Consider the following 21,736-nt stretch of genomic DNA (forward strand, 5'->3'; position numbering starts at 1 on the left):
CACGAATGAGCCACAGCAGCTGCTCAGCTGTCCAATTTCGAACTTGGACTTGTACAAAAGTGGCCGTGACGTCCCAGATCAATCAAAACATATACAGGGCCATTATTCTGGGCAAGAAGGCGCCATACGAGAACACGGGAGCTCGCGATGTGGACCCGGACGTTTCAGATCACATCGCCTGTGGCTCAGCGCATCTTGTGGCCTCACAATATCGAGCGTCCGATTGTCATTTCGCCACGATAGGCATGTATACCTATCGAAGAGCTGTACGCGTTGTTGACAGAGACGCCTTCCTGCGCGACTTTCGACTGCGAAAGCCTGCGAGAAACATCGAAGTCTCGAAGACCACTATCGCAATTTCAACGGGCAGTCAGGCCTGAAGTTTGAGGTTTAATCAAGCCGCGAGGCATTGCGCTAGGGGTGCAGAACCTCAGGGGCGTTAACGCTCCTGTCCAATGAATCGCACTCTTGGCCGTACGAAGCTTCCTTCAACTGCCTCGCTTCTTGTTCGTCAATCTTCAGGACTCTTCCCATTTGACGACCTTCGGTACATGAAGGCAATGTTGCAACAAATTCCAAACAGCGTGACCAAGGCTCCTGCGCCGTGGCTTCCACAAGGACGATGATGAATTGCTCCGATTGCCTGCCGCTGACGAACCACTCTACGGTATGGACAGGTAAAGTTTGGCCATGGATGTCGCTTTCTTTAGCCCTGGTCGCCCTAACGTCTCCTACTACTCCGTAAGTGTGTTCGTGTGTAACGAGCGGCCCGCTCTGGAACTCGGTAGGTCTCTCCTGCGGTCTTTGCTTTCCTTTGTACCTCTCGTCGCATCATCAGCAGCCTCGACAAGCACCAAAACCGTCCACAAAATCCAGCGCGTACCCCTCCGGCGGCTAGCCCGGCACTTGACACCATGGCGAGCCTCTTCACAGAAACGATAACGTCCATGTCAGCAGTGTTCACACCTCCCGCGAACTGCCTGAGCTCCTGGACCTTCGAAGATGAATTCTACAACTCAGTACCGGGCGGCCTGCTCATGCAAAACATCGAGCCCTCAGATTTTGACATAGACTGCTGGCCCGAAGACTTTGGCGGCTACGGTCGCGCACCGAGCTCGATACAAGTATACAGTCCCGGCTGGTGTCCCGAAGGCTATGCGACGCCGGGCCAGTTCCAAGCAGATGGGACTACGACTGCGATATGTTGTCCTTCGTAAGCCACACCCAGATCTGTAACGACTCACACCATCCTATACCATACTCACCATCCCGTAATTCGTCGTGTACTCCCACAAGACTAACACAAATCCCCAGATCCTTCTCCTACGGCTCAACCTACTCCTCCATAAACTTCTTCGGCTCCTCCTCCGTCCTCTTCGCCGGCTGCCTCTCCCAATTCTCCGGCACGACCACCGTCTCCGCCCGCGGCAACGACTCCGCCATCCCCGTCTCCGGCAGCGAGATCACCATGTGGGCGCAGCCCATCTCCGTTGAATACCAGGAACGCGATTTGAGCTTATTTGATATTACCACCAGTGCGGCAGATGCTGACACGACGACGAGCGGTGGAGGGGTGAGCAAGACGGCGACACTGCCGAGTAATACGGTGGATAGTCCCGGGGCGGCGCAGACTAGTAGCGCGGATGGCGCCGGTTCCAGCTCAAGCGCAGATTCCGGCAACGACAATACTGTCAGCAATACTGCTTCATCATCAATATCAACAGGCGCAATAGCAGGAATCGCAGTCGGCGCCGCCATCGTCGCCATCGCCGCGTTAGCGGCACTGTGGTGGTTCATCTGGCGGAAACGGCGGAATGCTCGTCTCCAGAGTTCCTCAGCCTCAGGTCCGTTCAATGACAGCAGTAATAACAGAGTGAGCGAAATGGCGGGGAGCAGCGCGTACTACAGGAACGACTCGAAAGAGCCGTATAGGCATCAGGCACAGCCGAGGGGGGAGATGGATGGGGGGCGGGTGAGCGAGTATAGGCCGGAGCTGGATGGTGGGTTTGGTGCGGTGGGTGGGAGGAGGAAGCAGGGGACTGGGGAGTTTAGTGAGCTGCCTTGATGAAGCTGAAGGGGATTCGAGATGTTATGTATGTAGTCATGGCTTTCAAGGTATGGGTTATACAGAGAATAGGGCAAGCGATGGCGTTCTCGGACTTCGATTGGAATTCTCACTGTGTGAATAGCTACCCACGCGGGAAAGTGATGCCTTCACAAACAGATGCGAACCCAGGCCCAAGCATGAAGGCGTCCAGGAACTCGTCCTTCGACGTTACGCTCCCAATGTTTCACGGCAGTAGAGACGAACTCATTGTCGAGATGAATTGATTTCGTTTGCTATCTGCGCTCGTTGGCCCAGCGTTCATCAATGAGCTGAGGGGGTGCATGTGAAGGCGGATGTTAACCATCGAGGCGTCTTGGTCGCCGTGTTGTGGCTCGGATCCATCCACGTCCTTCTGCATGCAACCACAATACATCCCCTTCCATGACAAGCGTCTAATCGATGATGTGACGCAGTTACTAGCCTGGAAGAAGCCTTTCTAGTGGCAGGCAAGCGCTCAACGAGCTTTGTTGAGCATGATTCCCTGCGGTAGGAACGAGTTCGCTTCGTCGCAGATTTCCTGCCTTGGCCTATTCATCGGGTGTCCCCAACGGCAGTATCTAGTGCTTCGTCAGCGTTGTTCGAGAAAGCGTGAGCCAGCGGGGTACATACTCAGTGATGCTGTACTCGATGACGAGCTCTCTAAGAGCGGAACATGTCCAGGAACTTGGTATCCTTGTGATTGACCCAGGGCTTGCATGTTTCAACGCCAACAAAATCGCCCCGTATGATAGCCATGCCAGTCTGCAAAATTGATTAGCCAGTTCAAAGAGGGCACATGCTAAAAAGGCTTACCACTTCAGCGAATGTTCGAAATTCGACGATAAAATTGACGTCCGGTCCCGCACCCACAACTTTGTCGCCTCTGATGGCCCAGAAGGTTGTGACGAGTTGCTTCATAAACGCCTTGTAGTGTTCTTCACGCGCGAATCCGGGCAGGAAGACATTGCGGATGATCTTCTTGATGGCATTCAGGGGACCTTCTCTGGCGATGAAGGCTGTCAACCAAGCAGGACTCGCCCCTTGGATGGAAGTCACGAGCTTTTCAGCAAAGTCGCGCATTGCCTGACCAGCCAGGCAGTCTTGCATCTGTCGTACAGCGGTGTTGAGTGCCTTCATCTGATCATACGGTCCGAACCTTATGACCTTTAAGTTTTGGAACCCATCAACGTCAATTGAACCTGTTGGCATTAAGTGATTCATCGCCTGCTCCTCCACAATGGAGATCATCGGGGTTCGCGCAGAAATGTACCCGGGACAGAGTTGGGCTAGTGGCAGGGGCGTCAGCGGAGTATAGGGGAGCTCTGTTTCTGGGTACACTCGACGGATGACGGTCAGGTCCGTGCGTCTGGCGATGACTGGTGTCGCGACATCCTTGAAATACTTGCACACGAGTCGCAGGCCAGGTACCCACGCCGGATCCCAGTCTCTAGACTCAATGTGTTTCGATGGACTGAAATCTTCGCTTTCAACTGGGTCGAAGCACACGACGTGCAGAGTGGAATTTCCCAGCAGGGCCTCGAAGATTGACTCGATTATCTCGTCGGGGAAGACACTAAGATCTCCTGGCTTGGTAAGGGTCGACTTGGTAAGAGATTCCGTTGACGATTCTGCGGCATCTACAGCTTTCAAATCGGATGACGATGTTGTCTCGGTGTGGCTTTGCTCGATGTGCTTGCACTTCTGGTTGTACTTGTTGTTCTCGATGCCGGGATCTTGTGCAGAGTCGGGAATGTCGACAGTCGCCGTCACGGTTGTCGCAGATGGATTGATGTCGATAGCCGCGACCGACTCAGCGGCGTTGTCGACAACAGACTTCTGCGAGTCCGCCATAGTCTTGAACCATTCGCTACGCTGAGCGTAGAGAGATGAGGAGGGAGCTTGCGGTCACAAAGATAACTTCCTTCCCGCAGGGCAGGCAAACAGATTGCATATCGTTGAAGTGCAACCGAAATCGGGTCTTGGCGTTTCCATGGGGACAGACAACGGACGCGCGACTCACCTGAGACGAATTTTGCTCACTCGAGAACTTGGGCATGGAGTCTGCGTAGTGATGCAGCGGTATCATGAATACGGTTCATGTAGCTTCAAGTGACTGCTTCGCCATCTTCCAGAGCAAGGGGAAGGCACGACCGAGATTGACGAAATCATAGAGACTCGGCTACTTGCAGCCCGTCATTCGTTTCTAGTATCTCTAAATGTTGCGCAGAGCCCGCCTGAAGGCGTTGAAAGCAAGTCTACAATTTGACAGGGTGAAATGGAAATGAACCTGGTTTGAGAAGTTATTCAATTGTTCTCAAGAAGATGTCCGTCCCATACCAAGCTTTCGCCCAATCACGTCACGATGCCTGTCGCCTGGTTGCCTGATTGCCTTCCTTCATGATGCATGTTCTGATTTCCACAAACGACATGTTTCCTACACCCGGAGGACTTCGAGGAGCTCGTTGTTCTTATGCTCTCCCCACGTCTCGTTCTTGATACCCAATCTGGCAGGACCATATCCGACGCGCTCATAGCGTGCCGTCTGTTGTTTAGGTCAGCAAGTTGTATACCAGGCGGAGCGAAACGGAAAGCAAAGCTCCCACTTACATCCGTTCTACTTGCAAGATCTTTAATACACAAAGCAAGTCTCGTCGTTGACGTTAGGCCCTGAACGCTGTCGTGCTGCAATTCCCAGACCTTCGCTCTCATGATGCGCATGAGGTCGGCATAATCCTTCAGCCGGCCTTCGAACATCGGCAGCAACGTTGCTTTGAAAAAGCGTCGGAGTACTTGGTCTGGAGAGCCGTAAATGCCGACATTCAGGGCCAAAAAGAGAGCATTGTGCCCAGGTGCGAGTCGTTGTATGATATTGAGGACTCTGGCAATCTTGACACGCGTGGTGTCATCTTCCATCTCCGCCAGAACCGACACCATCGTGTATGCAGGATCGTATGGGCCCAGTTCCACGTATTCCAGCTTCGGAAAGCCGCTGGCATCTACCGCATCCAGCGGCCGCATATAGTAATAGGCGTTGTGCTCCAGTATAGCGATCGTTCTGACTCTAGCTAGCAGGTATCCCGGGACGTACCGCGCAAGATGCAGCAACGGAAGCCGCTCCTCCCAGTTCCTCTTGGAGCTCCCGCGCGTAAATCTGATGGAAGCGCGAGCGGCGATGATCGGTGATGCGAGGGCATTGATGGAGGACGAGACGAGTCTTAGCTGAGGAATCCATGGAGTCGCATACTCGATCTCTTTGCTGACTCTTCCAGAGTACTCCCCGTCGACGAGATCTTGGGCGATTGTGATGCCGAGCGTGGGGTTTTCCTCTTCGAGCAACAGCTCGAAGATTCGCTGCTGGATCTCTTTCGGCATACCGAGGAGGGTTCTGGGAGTGATGTTGGCGCTGATCGCGAGAGCCTCGACTTGCGCGGCCACGCTATCGACGTTGTCTGTGGAATCCATGAGAGCGGGAGAAGAAGATTCAAATCTGCCGGCGTCTTGGACGTATGAGAAGCTGGTCAGAGTGCGCCCGGATAGAGAGAGTGCATGAAAAAACACGCTGCCGTTTCAAAGCAGTTATGTGCGTTGACTTAGTCTTGGCGTTTAGTGTTGCCTGAGGTACTGAGGTACCAGTGACGCTTAAGTCACTCCCTCTTTTCTTCCTCTTACCTGTTCTCTACCACAGCTGGCCCTGTGAGCCCCCTGTAGCTGTGCTGGCATGGTCTTTCACAAAAGGTCACAGCTATGTTGGTGATCTCTCCAGTGTAACCAGCTGTGAGATTCCATATCCCAGGCACAGAGTCTTCCCGGCGACGTTTTCGATCCAGGTTATTGCAGCTACTTTACCTCAGACGGCCTCGGAATGCTCAACGAAGGTATCAATGGTCTCTTATACCAAATTCACAGCGAAAGTCGTTCTTATACACAGAGCCGTCTCTAGCAAAACTTCCATTCCATGGGTCCGACAACTGCAATTTGGTCTGCAGAAGCATTCCAGTCACAGGTGGCAGCGGCCGGCGTCGGTCAGCTGACACATTTACTCTTTGTTCATGTAATTCAAGTTGCATGTTGCATTGTCACAGAGACAATGATTTCTTTGTTGACTGTATCTCGTTTTGAAAGAGAAAGCATGCGGATAAAGGCTCCAGGCTCGTCTGCGTTTTTCACGCACAGTCCTCTCAAAATCATCGACGACATCATGGCCGACGACAATGAACCTAGAAACTTGAAAGGCAAGAAGCTGGAATATGAGTCGCTGAGGATACCAGACTCACCTGGCTTGCCAGAAGCACTCAGAGATCCGGACATTCCTGCCCATACCCGACTAATGAACCTACAAGAATGGCGTAAGAAGAGACATAACCAAAAATGTCCAGTGATCAACCCGCTAACATTGATTCCAAACAGACTGATCAAGAATGCCAGATCGAAGGAAGAGCTATATGGACAAACTCGTTCGAATTTCGCACTCCGTCTACCGAACTGGGCCATGAAAGAAGACCCAGAAGCGACCGAGGAGCTTTTCGAGGTCGTCAAGCCCTTCGCACTGGTCATGAGGCTAGATCACATGAAGGATCCTGACTGGTATAAGTGCATACCTCCTGCAGCGAGAGACAAAGTCGATCAGCTTTGCGTTGTTGCGACTACTAACGACGAGCCAAAGGACTTTCTGCGGGTTCTGCCGACGTCTCGAGCATTCGGTAAGCTCCAATGCATCGAGCTATTGAACCTGCCAAGATTGATCAGTCATGGCCGTGGAGGAATTCGCTACTCGCATGCCAATGCTGTTCTGTACGGCATGAGACCCGAGGTTCGTTTGTTCACCAGATGGGCCTATGCTGACGATAGCGACAGCAGATTGAAGACCCCAGACAGCCTTGTTGGTCCTGTCAAAGAACTCGTGATCGAGTCAACGGCAGCGGGAGAAGAGAGACCAAAGTGGTACGACGCGTCTTACTCATGGTCAGACGTGACGTGGCAGAAATACGCCAGAACGGTCCTGTATCCCTGGCTGCTGCCGAAGAGCGAAAGAAAGTCTGGTCGTAGGATACTGGCAGAAATGATGAGGAAAGAGAAAGAGAACAAAAGAGCTGCGGTCTAGGCTGGCCAGACCTTACGAGCGAAATGACGAATCAGAACGATGGAATGGCTTATGTAATACTCTCCCTATTCTCCGCTTCATTTTATATTAGCGTCATCTACAAACTATTTTGAATTCCTGTTTCCTTTCCTCCGTGCATCTATCATTTCGTGTCGCATAGATTGATACGCGCTCTGCACGGAAGCTGCGACCCAGCGACCGCCAGTATGGCAGACTGGGCGGCACCGAATCTGCCTGATCCAACGCCGAACCAGGGTGTGACCTCGGCTCCTTCCTACGACGCCAAACTTGAAAAGGAACTGGCTCGTTTGGACAGTAAAGTGCCCTTCACGCCGCGCGCATCATATTTGCACCACACATGGCTCAGACGTTCTTCTCCAAGCCAGAGTACTTCTTTCAGCCTTCCAGCGTTGGGGAGCTCCAGAAGATAGTCACCCTTGCTCGTCGCCTTCGCAAGAGGATATGTGTGACCGGCTACGGGCACTCACCCTCCGACATAACTTGCACCTCATCATGGCTGATCAACCTCGACAAATTGAACCGCATCCTCGACGTCCAGCTCTCAGGCCTGGTCCGCTTCGAAGCCGGAATCTCGCTCTGTGACCTCAACCTGTCCCTCGCCGAACACAAACTCACCCTCCCAACCTCGGCAGCATCGATGTGCAATCCGTCGCCGGCTCCATCGCCACCGGCACACATGGTTCCTCGCTCTCCCACGGCCTCCTCTCCTCATCAGTCACCTCCCTCACCCTCCTGCTCGCAAATTCCCAACTCATCACCTGCACCCCGGACAAAAACCCGGACCTCTTCCGCGCTGCCCTCGTCTCCCTCGGCTCCCTGGGCATCATCGTCGAAATCACCATGCAAGTCATCCCGGACTTCAACATCGCCTGGACCCAAACCCTGCACCCCCTATCCTCTATCATCGCCAACTGGTCCAAAGATCTCTGGACCCAACAAGAATACACCCGCGTCTGGTGGATGCCCTACTCATCCCGTGCCGTGATCTGGTCCGCATCCCACACCACTGGCCCACTCCGGCCCCCGAACACAACCTTCTACGGCGGCAAGTTCGGTTACTACCTCTACCACAACCTCCTCTACCTCGCCCACTACGCTCCCCCGATCCTCCCATGGGTCGAATGGCTCATCTTCGGCATGCAATACGGCTTCAAGCCGGGCAACTTCTCCATGTCCGCCGTCGAGCCCGCCCGCAACGGCCTAAAGATGGACTGTCTTTATTCGCAATTCGTCAACGAATGGGCCCTGCCACTCTCCAAGGGCCCCGAAGCCATCACTCGCTTGGGCGCGTGGATCAACGGAGACACCCGCACAGCGAATATCCCCTTCAGCGCCAAGAATCTGTACGTGCACTGCCCGATCGAAGTACGCGTCTCAAACGCGCAGCCCGCCTCGGATGTCCTCGCGCGTGCGAACGGGGGTGTCACCCCTTACCTCTCGCCGCTGGCCAGGGATGAGCCGACGCTGTACCTCAACGCAACTCTATACCGGCCGTACGGGAAGGATCCGCCGTGCTGGAAGAGATACTACGAGGCGTTCGAGTGGCTAATGCGCGATCTGGGCGGGAAGCCGCACTGGGCGAAGAACTTCAGTTGGACGACGAAGGAGGAGATTAGGACGATGTACGGACGGGAAATGGATTACTGGCTCAGAGTGAGGAGAGAAGTAGACCCAGATGGAATGTTCCTGGGAGAATGGCACGTCAGGAATCTTTGTGTGCTCGAGGAGGACAAGGAAAGTGCTGAGCCGCCGCGAGCGGAGAGGGTACTGCGCACAAGCAAGCTGGGTAAAGGCTACGGTGATGCAGTCCTCTGGGAAGGGCAAGTCGAGGGCGGCGATGACACGTCCTCACTGCCTCGGGCCCAGCCCAAGATCGAAGGCTTGCTCCAAGGGCGGACCATTGAGACCGGAGTGGCAGCAGTAGGGACGGAGAGCGAGAATGCGACGCCTAGTCCGCCCAACACAAGTGCCAGCCAGGAGAGCTTTGACTATATGGCAAAGGGAGAGGCGAGTGTTTGGACGCCGCGTGAGGGGGACGGTGTTGATTTGTGAATTGGCGGGTGTGCAGAGGGAGGGCTATTGAGATATAGCTGGAGGTCCAACGTGGTGGTATGGTATGGGGAAGATAGGATCTGTTCGGGACCATATTCCGAGCATTCCGAGCTGCTGCATTTTTGATGGCAATTATTCGCATGCAAAATCGTTGGTCTCTGCTCTTTGGTTCGGAAAATAGCATAACTCTACCCTCAGATACATTCTGTCTGTTGAACACCGACTTGTATCAATGTCTCGGCATTCCATGCCTCAGTAAACTTCGACGTTGAAACAGGTAGTCCTGGTCGTGCTTGTCATCCGGTCTCATCAGCAGAAAGCCGTCAACCGGTGACAGATAAGCCATTTCGCTGGTCACCCGGTCTTGTGCAGATCAGCCTGTCAACCGGCGTCTATAAGGACTACAAATAGACCGAGGTATCTGACACACCTTCGGCCGTATGCTACTTCACTTGCTTATACAAATAACATTCGGTATACCACAGTCTGTTTTACTGTGGTGGTGACCAGTGCTGGCCATGGACCGTTGGTAGCATTCCTCAGAAACCTCGATGACCAAGTTGTAAAGCATGGCAAGTACGTCTGCCAGTCCGGCATATATGTTCACTATGACAAGCCCCGTCCTGATTTACCTACAGTCATGCAAACTGCCGCCACCATTGCTGGCGGTCTTGCCACAGCAGCTTATCTCGATGCCAAATACCTGATCCGCAACGACTTGAAGACAGGCTCAGCTTCACTCAATCTGCGCAAATCTGGCGACTTTGTGGCTCAGGAGTTCTCCCAAGGCCGAGGACTTATCTACCACTACTTTGAAGCACATGCCCTGGGCGCCAATAGCAACAATATCTTCCTCATCTTCGAAGGCCGCGAGTGGACGTACAAGCAATTCTACGACGAAGTCCAACTCGTCGGCAACTGGCTGCTCAACGACCTCGGCATCCAAAAAGGCGAGATTGTTGCCGTCGATGGTCCCAACAGCCCCCAATACGTCATGTTCATCCTCGCACTAAGCAGCATTGGCGCCGCCGCCTCCTACATCAACAGCAACCTCACCGCCACGCCGCTGGTACACTGCGTAAAGATCTGCCACGCACGCATCCTTCTGGCCGACACCAAAATCCAGCACCTCGTTTCCCCATGCGAAGCCGACCTCACCACCCATAACGTCCGCACCGTCTATTACTCCCCAACGCTGACCTCCACCATCCCCCAGACCACTACCCCGATCCCCTCCCATCTCCATTCCTCCATCGCCCCCACCGCCATCGCCCTGCCTAATCTACACCTCCGGCACCACCGGCCTCCCCAAAGCCGTCAAGCTGCCCTACGCGCGCGAACTCGCCTCCGCCTCCAGCGTCTCCAACTACCTCCACCTCCGGCCCGGTGTCCGCATGTACACGTGCCTCCCCCTCTACCACGTCTCCGGCCACAATCTCTGCACCATCCCCTCCATCTACGCCGGGTCCACCGTCGTGCTGTCGCCCAAGTTCAGCCACGCCACCTTCTGGCCGGAGATACGCTCAAGCAAAGCGCAGATCGTGCAGCATGTCGGCGAGTTGATTCGGTATGTGCTCAACGCCCCACCGAGCCCGCGGGATAGAGAGCACAACGTGCAGATGGTGTGGGGCAATGGGATTCGGCCGGACGTGTGGGAGCCTTCCGGCAGCGGTTCGGGGTCGAGTGTATCAACGAAATCTATGGCGCGACGGACGGGTTTGCGACGTGCTGGAACGAAAATCGCGGGCCATTTGGGCGGAACGCGATTGCGGTGAGGGGAAGGTTGTGGCGGTGGTGGAACGGGGCGAGGGAGAAGAGAGTGAGGATTGATGCTGACACGGAGGAGATATTGAGGGGGAAGGATGGGTGGGGCGTGGAGGCGAGGGATGGGGAGGTGGGGGAGACGGTGTATAGGGTTGAGAAGGCGATGGAGGGGCAGGCCTTTGCGAAGTATTTTGGGAATGAGGAGGCGGGGTTGAAGAGGCGGGTGAGGGGGCTGTTTGAGGAGGGGGATTGTTGGTTTAGGTCTGGAGATTTGATGAGGCAGGATGAGGAGGGGAGGTTGTTCTTTGTAGACAGGCTGGGCGATACGTTTAGATGGAGGAGTGAGAATGTGAGTACGAATGAGGTGGCGGATGTGCTTGGGAGATTCGAGCAGATCGCAGAGGCCAATGTATACGGAGTCATGGTCCCAAACGCGGATGGACGGGCGGGCTGCGCAGCGTGGTGCCGGCAGATGGTGCGGTCCTAGACATGAAGGCGCTAGCAAAGCACGCTTTGGAAAATCTGCCCAGGTATGCGGTGCCGCTGTTTCTGCGAATAATGAAAGAGATGGAATACACGGGTACAAATAAGATGCAGAAGGGACGGCTGAAAGCAGAGGGCATCGACGTCGCTAAGATACACGCTGGTGAGACGACGGATCTGTTATATTGGTTGCCACCAGGTCGAGACGAGTACATGCCCTATGGATCTAGGGACTGGGAAAGTATACAGAGCGGGAAGGTCAAACTGTAAGCTCGTCAAGGGCTTCCAGCTCAAGGGTTGCGATCCTCCGCAGAGCATTCGTCTCGATCGCAAAGACAGTGCTTCGTCCGAAACTTCTTCTCGACCCTCCATGATCCCTCTCCCAGTCTCCGTAAGTCGGACCCCACAGTACCCATGCATTGCAGGGGTTCCCAGGAGAAGCGACGCTCATGCTCCGCCAAGTAAGTGACCTCCCGTTCCGACGATGGGATGTCTTGTATCCCGAACTTCTCCTCAAGTGTGATCTCCAGGGCGCGGTCAACACGAGCTTTGACCATTTCAACCGTCTCGCCATTGTGGTGATATATGCTGTCGAAACGGATATCTTTGCGGATCTTGTACGCGGAAGGCGCACCCATGTCAGCTGGTAGTGCCAATTTGTTGAACCGAAAGAAGAACGACCATGCGTGTGGTTGACTACAGAACACCAGGGTGGGCATAAGCTTGATGGATAAGCTGTTGATCTCCTGCTTCATCTGCTTGTTGATGAGAATAAGAGGTAGTAATGGATTGGCCCATTGTCGTAGGCCTTGATGTCCCAGATGGTCCGGGGTTTGCGACGAGCAACTGCCACCAGTGCACCAGAGTGTGCCGTTGCCGTAGAAGGAACCGGTACGAATGATGTGAGACGTGATGCGAAAGCACTTTACCATGCGTTCTGGCACGACTAAAGTCCAAATCATCATCCGCAATTCCTCCGGTAGGCCCAACAGGCTGGGAATCGAATTGGCCGTCATCTCGATGCCGTTCCTTTGGCTGCTGGATGTGAGGGCGAGATTGATCGGTCTTGCGCTGTTCTGGGGAGGGCGTTGTGGCGCAATCCAGACTGGGCGGTCTTGTGCAGTGCTGAGGAGGGTGTTGTGGCGCAATCGAGTCGAGGCGATTTGAAGCTACGATGTCGCTTCATGTAGCTGCCGGTAACTGTGAAAGGGGTGCGAAAGGCGAAGGGAGAAAAGCAGCACCAATGAATCGTTCTTGAGCAGACGCTACCCGCGTCGTCTTGCATCTCACTTGATATGTCAGAATATAGCAAGTTTCCTTCACGAGATCACGGACTCATGAAAGGCCGAGACTTTCATCTGAGGTGGCTATCGTTTGGAAAACTTCTGCTTCACCGCTGCATCAACTACGGCTGGGTCGACGAGGTAACCCAGAAGGCACTTCCATCACTCGTGTGATGTTTAGGCCACGGAGAACTCCAGAGCACGACCTTGCAGCACCGCTCGCACCAGGCGTCTGCCAGGCCGGCTGACAACCACGTCGCATCTTTCGTCCGACCGGTTGACGACAGTCGCACCTGCCTCACCAAGTGCTTCCTGCGGCAAGGGCAACGATTGAAGGCTGTCGCAGCTGCCTCACCAGCCGCACCTTACAGCAGGAGCGACCAAGCACCGCCATTCGCACCTGCCTCACCACAGACCAGTTAAGGGCTGGATTCGGATTGAGGGCGAATCGGTCTCATGAGAACGCCGGATGACGTGGAGTCCTGCATGACACCGGATGACCAAGAATTAGTTGTCCTGCCCCCATCTGACAATGCTTTGAGTCCGGGCCGGGTGACCGCTGCTCCTCACTTCTCTCTCAACGATCCCCTCCATCATTACCCCTAACGATCCTGTCCATTCAACTCAACCAACCTTCTAACCACCCCCAATACCCTCGCCCACCTCCCCTTATCATCCCCATCCCCATCCCCTCCCCCATCAACCCGCCTCCTCAACTCTTCATCCAGCACCCCCCTCAACCGTCTCACCAAAACACCGATCCTCGCCCATCCCCGCATCCTCAACCACCCATCCACCGTGATCCCGGCACCCGTGGGATCGACTTCAATCTTCCCGCCGAAGAGCAGCAGGCTATACGCGTTCAGGGGCGTGAGATCGCGGATGAAGGTCTTCGAGGTGGCGAGTTTGGTGAAGTAGGACAGGTAGTGGGAGTGTGTGGGGAAGGAGGTGATGGTGAAGAGGGAGGAGGAGGGATGGATGAAGACGCGCTCGCTAGAGAACTTGGCTGTCTGGGTTGGCTTGGCGTTGGTCGAAGTACTGGGAGTGCTGGCTGTGGACGTCGATGAGTGGTCGTCGTCGTCATTGCTGGTCTCGGTGAAGAATTTGATAGTCCTTGCTTCCGGGTCAAGCTCCTTCGCGCCGGTCATGCTGGCCATGAACTTCTTTTCGGGGAATTTGATTTCCGCGATATTAGGAGAGAGCGCGCCTGCGATCAGAGCCCGAAGCAGCGGGCGATTCTCGAGGTTGGCGTTCAAGGCAGCATCCTCGGTAGCGGAACCATTGCGCGAGTTGTAGTGCGCGGGGACCAAGTCAGCTTCCTTGAGTGCCTCCATGAGCTGTATGCGTGTGGAATCAATGTCGCGCAGCGTCTGCTGCGAAAGGAAGTTTGACGAGCACCAGTTGCTGATCTCACGGCTCGGCGTGTTGCCGAGCTTAGTTTTCCATGCGTTGAAAGCACCGAGCTCCAGGCTGAGGTCGCCATCTGAAGTTGAGAACGTTGCTCGTGCCGCATTCGCTTCTTCACGCTTGTCACGTGGCGATACGAAGGGCGATTTGACCGTCAGAATTGAGGCGATGGTAAGTGTACTTTCGAGGCACGAGAAAATCGTGCCGTAGATGATGAGCTTCGCGCAACGCAAGTCCGTTGGCAACATCGACATGTATGTGCCCAGACCCGTCAGACGATTCTCCTCCAGAGCACCCATCCGGTGAAGCATCCTCAGTGCTTTAGAGACAGCTGCGCTGTCCGGTGGTGATATGACTGTTTTGAGGAAAGCTGCAGTGTCTGCTTCGGGTGCCGTGGCCTTGACATTCAAGCAAAGCTGCTCGAGCGGCACGCGTTGCATTTCGGGTTCTGATGCCTGTCTCATTGAGGTCTCGATGCTCTGTGTATAGAGCTTGTAGTCTGTGCCAGCCTGTACTCTGCCAGCTCTGCCACGGCGTTGCTTGCATTGGGCCTTTGATGCCCAGACATCCTGTAGCCGTACGACATTGGACGATATATCGTATGATGTCTCCTTGACTCGACCGGTGTCGATGACGGCAACAATGTCGGAGATTGTGATAGATGTTTCGGCCACATTGGTCGCGCAGATAATCTTACGCATACCTCTCGGCGCTGCTGGGAAGACACGCTTCTGTTCCGTCGGCATTAGTGAAGCATGCAAAGGGAGGGCGTGAGCATTAGGTAGTCGGCTGACAGCACGTAAGCAGCGATCAATCTCCAGAGTTCCAGGCAAGAAGATGAGGATCGCTCCCGGATCCTTCCCGAGCTGACCATCTATCTCAGTGACCAGGGCAGCGATGAGGTCGTAATTGATGCCACTTCCGAGGCTTTGGATAGCTTTTCCCACGGATCGGCCATAGTCGTCTTCATCTTCGTCGGTGCCAACATGGCCTGTCATAGCCAGGATGTGGTCGAGATAGACGTCTTGAACAGGAAAGGTGCGTCCCTCGATGTGAATCCGAGCCACTTTGGTGGGGCCGCCGAAGTAGTTACTGAATACGTCGGCGTCGACAGTGGCGCTCATGAGAACAATCTTCAACTTTGTAGTCCTCATGGTATCCTTCAGCAATGCCAGCAAGAAGTCTGTATCCAGCGATCGCTCGTGCACTTCGTCGACAAAGACATGACTGATGCCTTCCAACGCTGACTGAGTGCTGTTGGACTGCTGGAGACGCCGGAGAAGCACACCAGTGGTCATGAACGTGATCTTTGTGCGTGGAGACGTTCTTGATGCGCCCCTGATGATGTAGCCAACTTCATCGCCTTCAGGCGAACATCTTTCCGCGCTTACTCGGTCCGACAACGACAAGGCTGCCACTCGTCGGGGTTGAGTGCAGATCATAGAGCAAGACTTGCCTTTTCCTGACTGAATAGCATCGTCAAGGACGAATTGGAGACTCTGTGTAGACTTTCCCGAACCTGTCTCTCCGGTGATAAGAGTGACTTGCTTGCTCTTGATCGCCTCGACGACATCATGTCTCTTCTGCCAGGCGGGTAGTGACTGTCGTGCTTTCAGCATCTGTTGCTGATTTGAAGAGCTCTGCCGCTCCTCCCAGGCCTGCTTCAGCTGTTCGTTTGACCTGGAATCTTTCGGCTTCGTCCTGTCTGGTGCCGTTCGTGCGGAAGCCTTCCCCTTGATCGACGATCTTGCTTGTGCCGCTACGTTGGACAGATTCAGGTCTCCAGACGCAATCTCGATATCGACCAGCCGACCAGGATCGGCGACAACCTCGTTGACATGCGCCTGGAGCCACTCGATAATTCCATAGATCATCTGATCGCCCAGCAGATTCTCCCAAGCATAGTCAAGGGCTTGTCGTAAGACACTGAGCCGCACATAAGCAGGAACTTGCATGTCTATCACCAACAGCGGCACAGCACGCTCAGGGTACCCTTCGCGTGGTTGATGAAAGCTCAAGGTCGCCGCCACAGCGCCTGGGAATTGTATGGTGATTGCACAGGACGAGGGGTCAGAGGACGTGTACGCTTCGCCATGAATGGCTTCGAGCGTCGCAAGCTCTTGCTCCCAGATGTCCAGATCAAGGTCGGAGTCTGCGGAATCTGTGCTCCTGGAGGGAACCAGGGCAGTCTGTAGCGCTTCCAATGCTTCAGTCTCGTTATCATTGTTCTGTCGCAATGCCATTGCGCAGTCGCTCGTCGAGTAGCCCGCCCGAGAAAGCCGCTTGAGTTTAGCCTCTCTCGTAGGATTGCTGCTTGCCAGCGTGACGCCAGCCGAGTAATTCGTAGGCATCGCCCATTTCGGCAGGTCATCTTCAGGCACGTGGATCAGCAGCCATTCGATAGCCTCTTCGTGGCTACCAACGTAGGTCAAGGCTTCACGGACGTGTGTAGGTCGAAATCCAGATTTGATCAGATCTGTCTCGGACTTGATCTTCTCTGAATTGCTGAGTACGGCCTTGTTCTTGTTCCATGTCGTATTCAGTCTGACGACATCTTCAAGCTCCGATCGAAGCACCTCGCCAAGCTCGATTCGAGGTGCTCTTGCGAATGCCTTGTTCGGCACCTGTGGATCGGTCCCATTCGCTACAGATGCAGCTTGTAGAGCTGCCTTCTTCTCCTGATCTTGTTTCCGTTTGTCCATGGCGGCATGTATCTCTCTACGCTTGGCTTCAGCAGCGAAGGGGTCTGCTTCATACTTCCAGCCTGTAAACGTGTCAGCAATTGAACGATACAACATCTTGGGACAGGTCTGTTCGATAGCAAATGACTTCACGAAATCCATCCTAGCCTGTCGCATCAGCAATTTGCTTGCTTCGAGGAAGAAATTCGTAACGGGCTTGGGGCAATTGGACGATGTAATGTGGAAATGCGCAATGGTGCTCGTACCTCTGCCTTCCTTGACATCCTCCTTCTTCAATTCTGCGAAGAGACCTTTCCAGAAGTCGCGGTATTTTGGTGGCAAAGCCATGTGAATCTGCTTCATGCTAGCCACTCGATACAGTGCGTAAGTTGCAGCGAAATGCCTGGCCTCCAGCGGAGTTGGCTCATTCGCATGCTCCTGCTGCGATGAAGGCAATTCGAAGTATGGCAAAGTCGTGGTCTCCTTAGTCTTCGGATCTGTCTTGGACAGTCTCACGGTCGATCTATGCATTTTCTCTTCTCCGACCTGAACAGATCGCATTGAGTAATCGGGCCTGTTCCACTTCTCTCGCTGGCAGTGCTCCGAGAGCAGATTCACCGGCAGCTTCCCGGTCCATGACGCCCCTCCGATTACCTTCTTGACATCTACCTTGGGAGCAGCAGGCTCATCGTTCGGCTTTTGCGATTTCGGGCCACGAATACGTACATCGCCTTTTGCATTCGTGAAGACGATGTTGTCGCCTCCTGCAGGAGCGGCGGAAGTCTTCGCGGAAGATTCCTTGCCGTGACCTTTTCTGGGAGCCATGCTGGGCAGAACACACAGTATAGCACGAGTCTGAGGCGTTTTTAGACCACGTATGTTGTCACCACTTCCACTAACTATTCAGCGGACCAGTGTGAGAGAGGCAATGCATGATGCCATGGTTACGCCTTGCGCTGCACAGTGCTCAGTAGGTGCCCTCCTCATGTAGAGAAGTACTGATCTGCGTCACCCGGTTCCGGACGCGAATCGAAATAGATGTTCAGGTGATGTGGCATTGGACGGGTCTAAGATACTTCAAAAGACGATCAGCCTGAGATTTTCGGGTCGGTCACGTGATATAGAGCATCCTTTCAATCAAGTTAACTTGGCCATTGATCTGCTCACATCACTTGGGAGGGCAGAGCCAGAAGGAAGCGATGCAGCGCGATTGGAGAGTGTGGAAGAAGGCAGTGGCTTTTGGTAAGTTCTCTTCATGATTCTAGAATGTCTATGCAGACCGTCGCGCATGGCCGGCTACCCCTGCCACAGTCCTGGAAGGAACCGTGGCGCGGTATGCTTCTGGTTGTATGTTCCAAAACTTTTTGGCCTCGACGACTATGCCATGTCCATGACGAGGGACCTTTGATGTCCTCCCTGTCATGAGGAAGAGACCATTCTATCATGGTCCTACAGCCTATGTCTCAAGTGACAATGGCGTCCTCGAACGCTGAGAAATCTCCACATCGCGCACATGCCGCCTGCATTGTGCTATTAGTTGAGCTATGCACACTACCATGTGTTCGTGATTTCATAGCATCGACCTTCCATGCCTGCTGCTCGTCTCTTTATCGAGTCCCAGCTGTCGCAGATTTTGCAGTTGGCCGATGTCTTCATAAAATATTTCGTCTCAATTGATGCCGGATCCCGACTCAACTGAGTTGCTGATCATATTCTTCAGCCTGGGAAGTATGATACAGAATCATAGAACTTTTGCATAATGGGTGGAGGCATAATCTTTGGTTGTGCAACCTCGTGCAGCGCAAAACCTTTGCTCATCTCGACTTCGACGAATGATGCAGCTCGCTTGAATCGTTTGTCGCAGTACTTGTTGAACACGGCAGCATGATGGGAGCGAGGTGCCACGCAGCATTCGATCAAGAGACTCAGCAGAGGCCGGAGCTGACTGAAGGTGTAGCCGGAGTAATGGACATGATGAGCAGTCTGTAAAAGCATTAGTTCACTTAGCCTTTGTTGAATAGACAGCTTCGACTTACCCAATCCCCTTTGCGCAGCATCAATCTTGCCAGACAGTGTGATGCAGCCGCAGTGAAGCTTGGAGGGCTACCGATAAATCTCTCGTCCATGATGGTGACTTCCAGGAAGTATTTCGCGAGAGTGCGGGTCTCAAGATCATAATCGTCCGCTTTGCTGATTCTGCGCAAGAAGCTCATGGGACCAGGCCAGCCGAGTTCGAAATGAAGCATGGTGAGCATGAAGCGTTCGGCCTTGAGCAGTTCATCCACACTGTACCCATTGTCGACCATGTATACAATCTCTTGGATGGACGGGCAATTGATTTCTTCGTATTTTGAGGCGATGAAGATGGCCGTGGCTCCGACAAGCTGCAGCTTCCCGAGAGACACGATCTTGCAGGACAGGAACCGGTCGATGTAGTTGACAGTGAGGAACAACGTCTCAGGTAGCAAGTTGAACCGGTGATGAACCTGTATGAGCCAGTCCATGAGCACTGAGCGCATGGACCACTGGATTTCATGCTGGTTGTCCATGTAGTGTGCATTTGGTAGCATCTTGACTTCCATCTCTCTCATGTACTCGAAGATCTCGTCGCCATACTCGGCGACCATGCTTGTATCGTACATCTCATCGTCGACCTCTTCGGGGTTGCGGGTTGCTTCTACAAGCTCAGTGGCAGCCTTAATTTCTTTCCGGATGCGCTGGTTGACATGAGGGAAGATAATTGTAGTGGCACCACCAGTAGTGTTCTCGCCTTTGGATCGGAATGATCGCGCAGTCACGTATCCTTCTTCTTCCACTGGTGTCTCCTCTTCTTCCCAGCATTCTTCGACCTCGGTAACGGCAGGATAGCTGAACGACTTTGGCTCAAATGGTGGTAAAGGTATCGAGGCGATGGAGACTTTGGTCGAGGGAAAAGAGGTGGGGTGGTTCTTTGCTGGTTGTGCCAAGCTAGCGTTATTGGTGGCTGGAAGATGTTGGACGGCATCACCAGTCGACTGCGCAATCTCACGCTTGATGGGATCCACTGCAGCCTCGCCGTAGTCCAGGGGAGCTGAGATCTGTTCCGATGCGAGAGATACGGCCTCAATGCCAGGCAAGCTAGAGTCGGATAGAGGATGCGCCGGTTCCTTGACGGGATCCTTGCTGATACAGCTTTGTTGACCAGGTGCTGGGAGTAGGGTCTCCGGCAGAATCTCTGGCAGTGAAATACCTTGGAGATTACTTGCAGAGTCGTGTTGTGATGTAGGAGGTAGAGGCTTCTGGCTGACGTCTTGCTCTTGGACAGTCGCTAGAGGGACGACGGCGTCCTTGAAGACTGTCGTATTTCGTTTGGTCAAGACCTTTCTTGAGTTGGCAGGCTGGCTGCTTCCTTGTTGTAGTGCCACAGTATCGATCGAGACCGGGTGAGAGGCACTTGGGTTGCCAGTGATCAGACCTCGAAGATTCGAGACGGACATTGGTCGTTGCGCCGGCTTGTGAAGAGGTTGTTGCGACAAGGGTAGGACCGGTTTTGACTGAAGTTGAGAAGCCGGCTTGGTGGGCAGCGAAGAGTCATCCTTGCTAGGTCTGACTTGCTGAGAGACATTACTGAGATCACCAAAGGCCGCACGCTTTGTACCAGCCTTCTGCATATTGGCCGCCATTGATAATGCAGGACTGGACTTATTGCGTTGGTGGATGGTCTTGCCTACAACATGGTCGAGAGGAGGGAGGTTTTCATCGGTTCGCACACGCACCGCGCGAAGGGGTCGCTGTGGCTGTTGAATGTTAGATGTCTGGTGAAGCTATTTCTATGAGGCAGCCGAGCTACTCGGCCACTCGCGGACGTTGGAGTGACGGAAAGGCAGCTGCGCCTGCTGGACTTACCTTTGCGTCCATGGTGACTGATCAGTATTGACCGTCAATCTGCACGAGGAGCGCGCCGAGGCAGGAAGTTGAAGTCCCTGCGACTGCTGAATTCACAGCATCAAGGTAAAGGGGAAAATAAGCGAATATTTGGAAGAGAACGCGTCGCAAGCAAAAAGGCGACTGGATCAGACCGTGAAGGGCATCGAGTTGCAAATGTCGAGTGTTGACACGACCAGTATCGATGTTGACTCTATGTCTGCAGTCAAAAAGCAAAAGGTATCACCGGAGCGACGAGTTGACACCTGCTTGAATGCCGGCACCTGAATAGAAACCAGATCGGAAGAAGCTCCACAGATCAATGGTAAACAAACGGGGGCCAATCGGAGATCGAACATTCGAGCTCTCGGATACATCACGTGATAATGACATCAGTCGTTGCCCTGCCTTGGCACCTCCAACTTTATTCGCAAACGCGAGATTCAGATTTCGCCAAAAGTTCACATTCGTTGTTTAATCTACCAAACCGACACCATGTCGCTTCGAAAAAGCCAGAGCTGCTCTTACATAGGTGCTATCATGCTATGCGAGCAGCCACGGCGAACGACGACCGGACGTCGTGGCTCGACGCGTCGATAGTTGACATCTCGTCGAACTTCGATGAGTTCTCGGTTAGGATAGCCGAAGACACGTCGAAATACACGATTTCACGTGATCTGAGAAAGAGGTCCTCGAGAACGGCCATCGACATGAACATCGTCGCAATGCAATGCGCTGCCGTCGCTGGAGGTCAAAGCGGCCTTCGAGGGTAAGCACTTGCATATGCGACTGAGCGCGGCCACTTTGCGCATTGTTGCAGCTCTTGTCGTCGCCGCTAGACCACGCAATTGTCAGCGGTCAAAGTTGTCTCAGAAACAGCTATTGAGCTTGTAGCAAAGTGGCCATGTCGCGACCACTCTGGCGTAGCGGCCGACACATCGCGACCTCATATCGG

General features: G+C 53.9%; 9 protein-coding genes across 9 annotated transcripts; 4 read left to right on the plus strand and 5 right to left on the minus strand.

Moving 5' to 3' along the window:
- Nucleotides 1–914: 914 nt before the first annotated feature.
- On the plus strand, nucleotides 915–2,065 carry AB675_12033 (uncharacterized protein; the record flags this gene model as incomplete). The annotated part of the gene is made up of 2 exons (XM_018140931.1): nucleotides 915–1,213; nucleotides 1,315–2,065. 2 exons carry the CDS (start codon nucleotides 915–917, stop codon nucleotides 2,063–2,065), a joined length of 1,050 nt encoding a protein of 349 aa, XP_017998296.1.
- A 681-nt stretch (nucleotides 2,066–2,746) lies between these two features.
- On the minus strand, nucleotides 2,747–3,937 carry AB675_12034 (uncharacterized protein; the record flags this gene model as incomplete). Its single annotated transcript, XM_018140932.1, has 2 exons — nucleotides 2,747–2,848; nucleotides 2,900–3,937. The coding sequence occupies 2 exons, from the start codon at nucleotides 3,935–3,937 to the stop codon at nucleotides 2,747–2,749; spliced, it is 1,140 nt and encodes a 379-aa protein (XP_017998402.1).
- A 583-nt stretch (nucleotides 3,938–4,520) lies between these two features.
- Nucleotides 4,521–5,548, minus strand: AB675_12035 (uncharacterized protein; the record flags this gene model as incomplete). The annotated part of the gene is made up of 2 exons (XM_018140933.1): nucleotides 4,521–4,628; nucleotides 4,694–5,548. The coding sequence occupies 2 exons, from the start codon at nucleotides 5,546–5,548 to the stop codon at nucleotides 4,521–4,523; spliced, it is 963 nt and encodes a 320-aa protein (XP_017998241.1).
- A 667-nt stretch (nucleotides 5,549–6,215) lies between these two features.
- Nucleotides 6,216–7,187, plus strand: AB675_12036 (uncharacterized protein; the record flags this gene model as incomplete). The annotated part of the gene is made up of 1 exon (XM_018140934.1): nucleotides 6,216–7,187. The coding sequence occupies one exon, from the start codon at nucleotides 6,216–6,218 to the stop codon at nucleotides 7,185–7,187; it is 972 nt and encodes a 323-aa protein (XP_017998340.1).
- A 358-nt stretch (nucleotides 7,188–7,545) lies between these two features.
- AB675_12037 (putative D-arabinono-1,4-lactone oxidase) lies at nucleotides 7,546–9,260 on the plus strand (the record flags this gene model as incomplete). Its single annotated transcript, XM_018140935.1, has 2 exons — nucleotides 7,546–7,799; nucleotides 7,841–9,260. The coding sequence occupies 2 exons, from the start codon at nucleotides 7,546–7,548 to the stop codon at nucleotides 9,258–9,260; spliced, it is 1,674 nt and encodes a 557-aa protein (XP_017998214.1).
- A 640-nt stretch (nucleotides 9,261–9,900) lies between these two features.
- AB675_12038 (Fatty acid transporter protein) lies at nucleotides 9,901–11,777 on the plus strand (the record flags this gene model as incomplete). Its single annotated transcript, XM_018140936.1, has 5 exons — nucleotides 9,901–10,329; nucleotides 10,409–10,428; nucleotides 10,477–10,945; nucleotides 11,107–11,373; nucleotides 11,409–11,777. 5 exons carry the CDS (start codon nucleotides 9,901–9,903, stop codon nucleotides 11,775–11,777), a joined length of 1,554 nt encoding a protein of 517 aa, XP_017998294.1.
- Nucleotides 11,778–11,797: 20 nt separating this feature from the next.
- On the minus strand, nucleotides 11,798–12,523 carry AB675_12039 (uncharacterized protein; the record flags this gene model as incomplete). The annotated part of the gene is made up of 1 exon (XM_018140937.1): nucleotides 11,798–12,523. One exon carries the CDS (start codon nucleotides 12,521–12,523, stop codon nucleotides 11,798–11,800), a length of 726 nt encoding a protein of 241 aa, XP_017998368.1.
- An 869-nt stretch (nucleotides 12,524–13,392) lies between these two features.
- AB675_12040 (putative ATP-dependent RNA helicase ucp12) lies at nucleotides 13,393–17,703 on the minus strand (the record flags this gene model as incomplete). The annotated part of the gene is made up of 2 exons (XM_018140939.1): nucleotides 13,393–16,961; nucleotides 17,145–17,703. The coding sequence occupies 2 exons, from the start codon at nucleotides 17,701–17,703 to the stop codon at nucleotides 13,393–13,395; spliced, it is 4,128 nt and encodes a 1,375-aa protein (XP_017998357.1).
- An 891-nt stretch (nucleotides 17,704–18,594) lies between these two features.
- On the minus strand, nucleotides 18,595–20,775 carry AB675_12041 (G2/mitotic-specific cyclin-4; the record flags this gene model as incomplete). Its single annotated transcript, XM_018140940.1, has 3 exons — nucleotides 18,595–18,861; nucleotides 18,915–20,654; nucleotides 20,764–20,775. 3 exons carry the CDS (start codon nucleotides 20,773–20,775, stop codon nucleotides 18,595–18,597), a joined length of 2,019 nt encoding a protein of 672 aa, XP_017998362.1.
- Nucleotides 20,776–21,736: the final 961 nt, after the last annotated feature.

Source organism: Cyphellophora attinorum, assembly GCF_001299255.1.
Source record: "Cyphellophora attinorum strain CBS 131958 chromosome Unknown Contig19, whole genome shotgun sequence".
NCBI classification, from domain to species: domain Eukaryota; kingdom Fungi; phylum Ascomycota; class Eurotiomycetes; order Chaetothyriales; family Cyphellophoraceae; genus Cyphellophora; species Cyphellophora attinorum.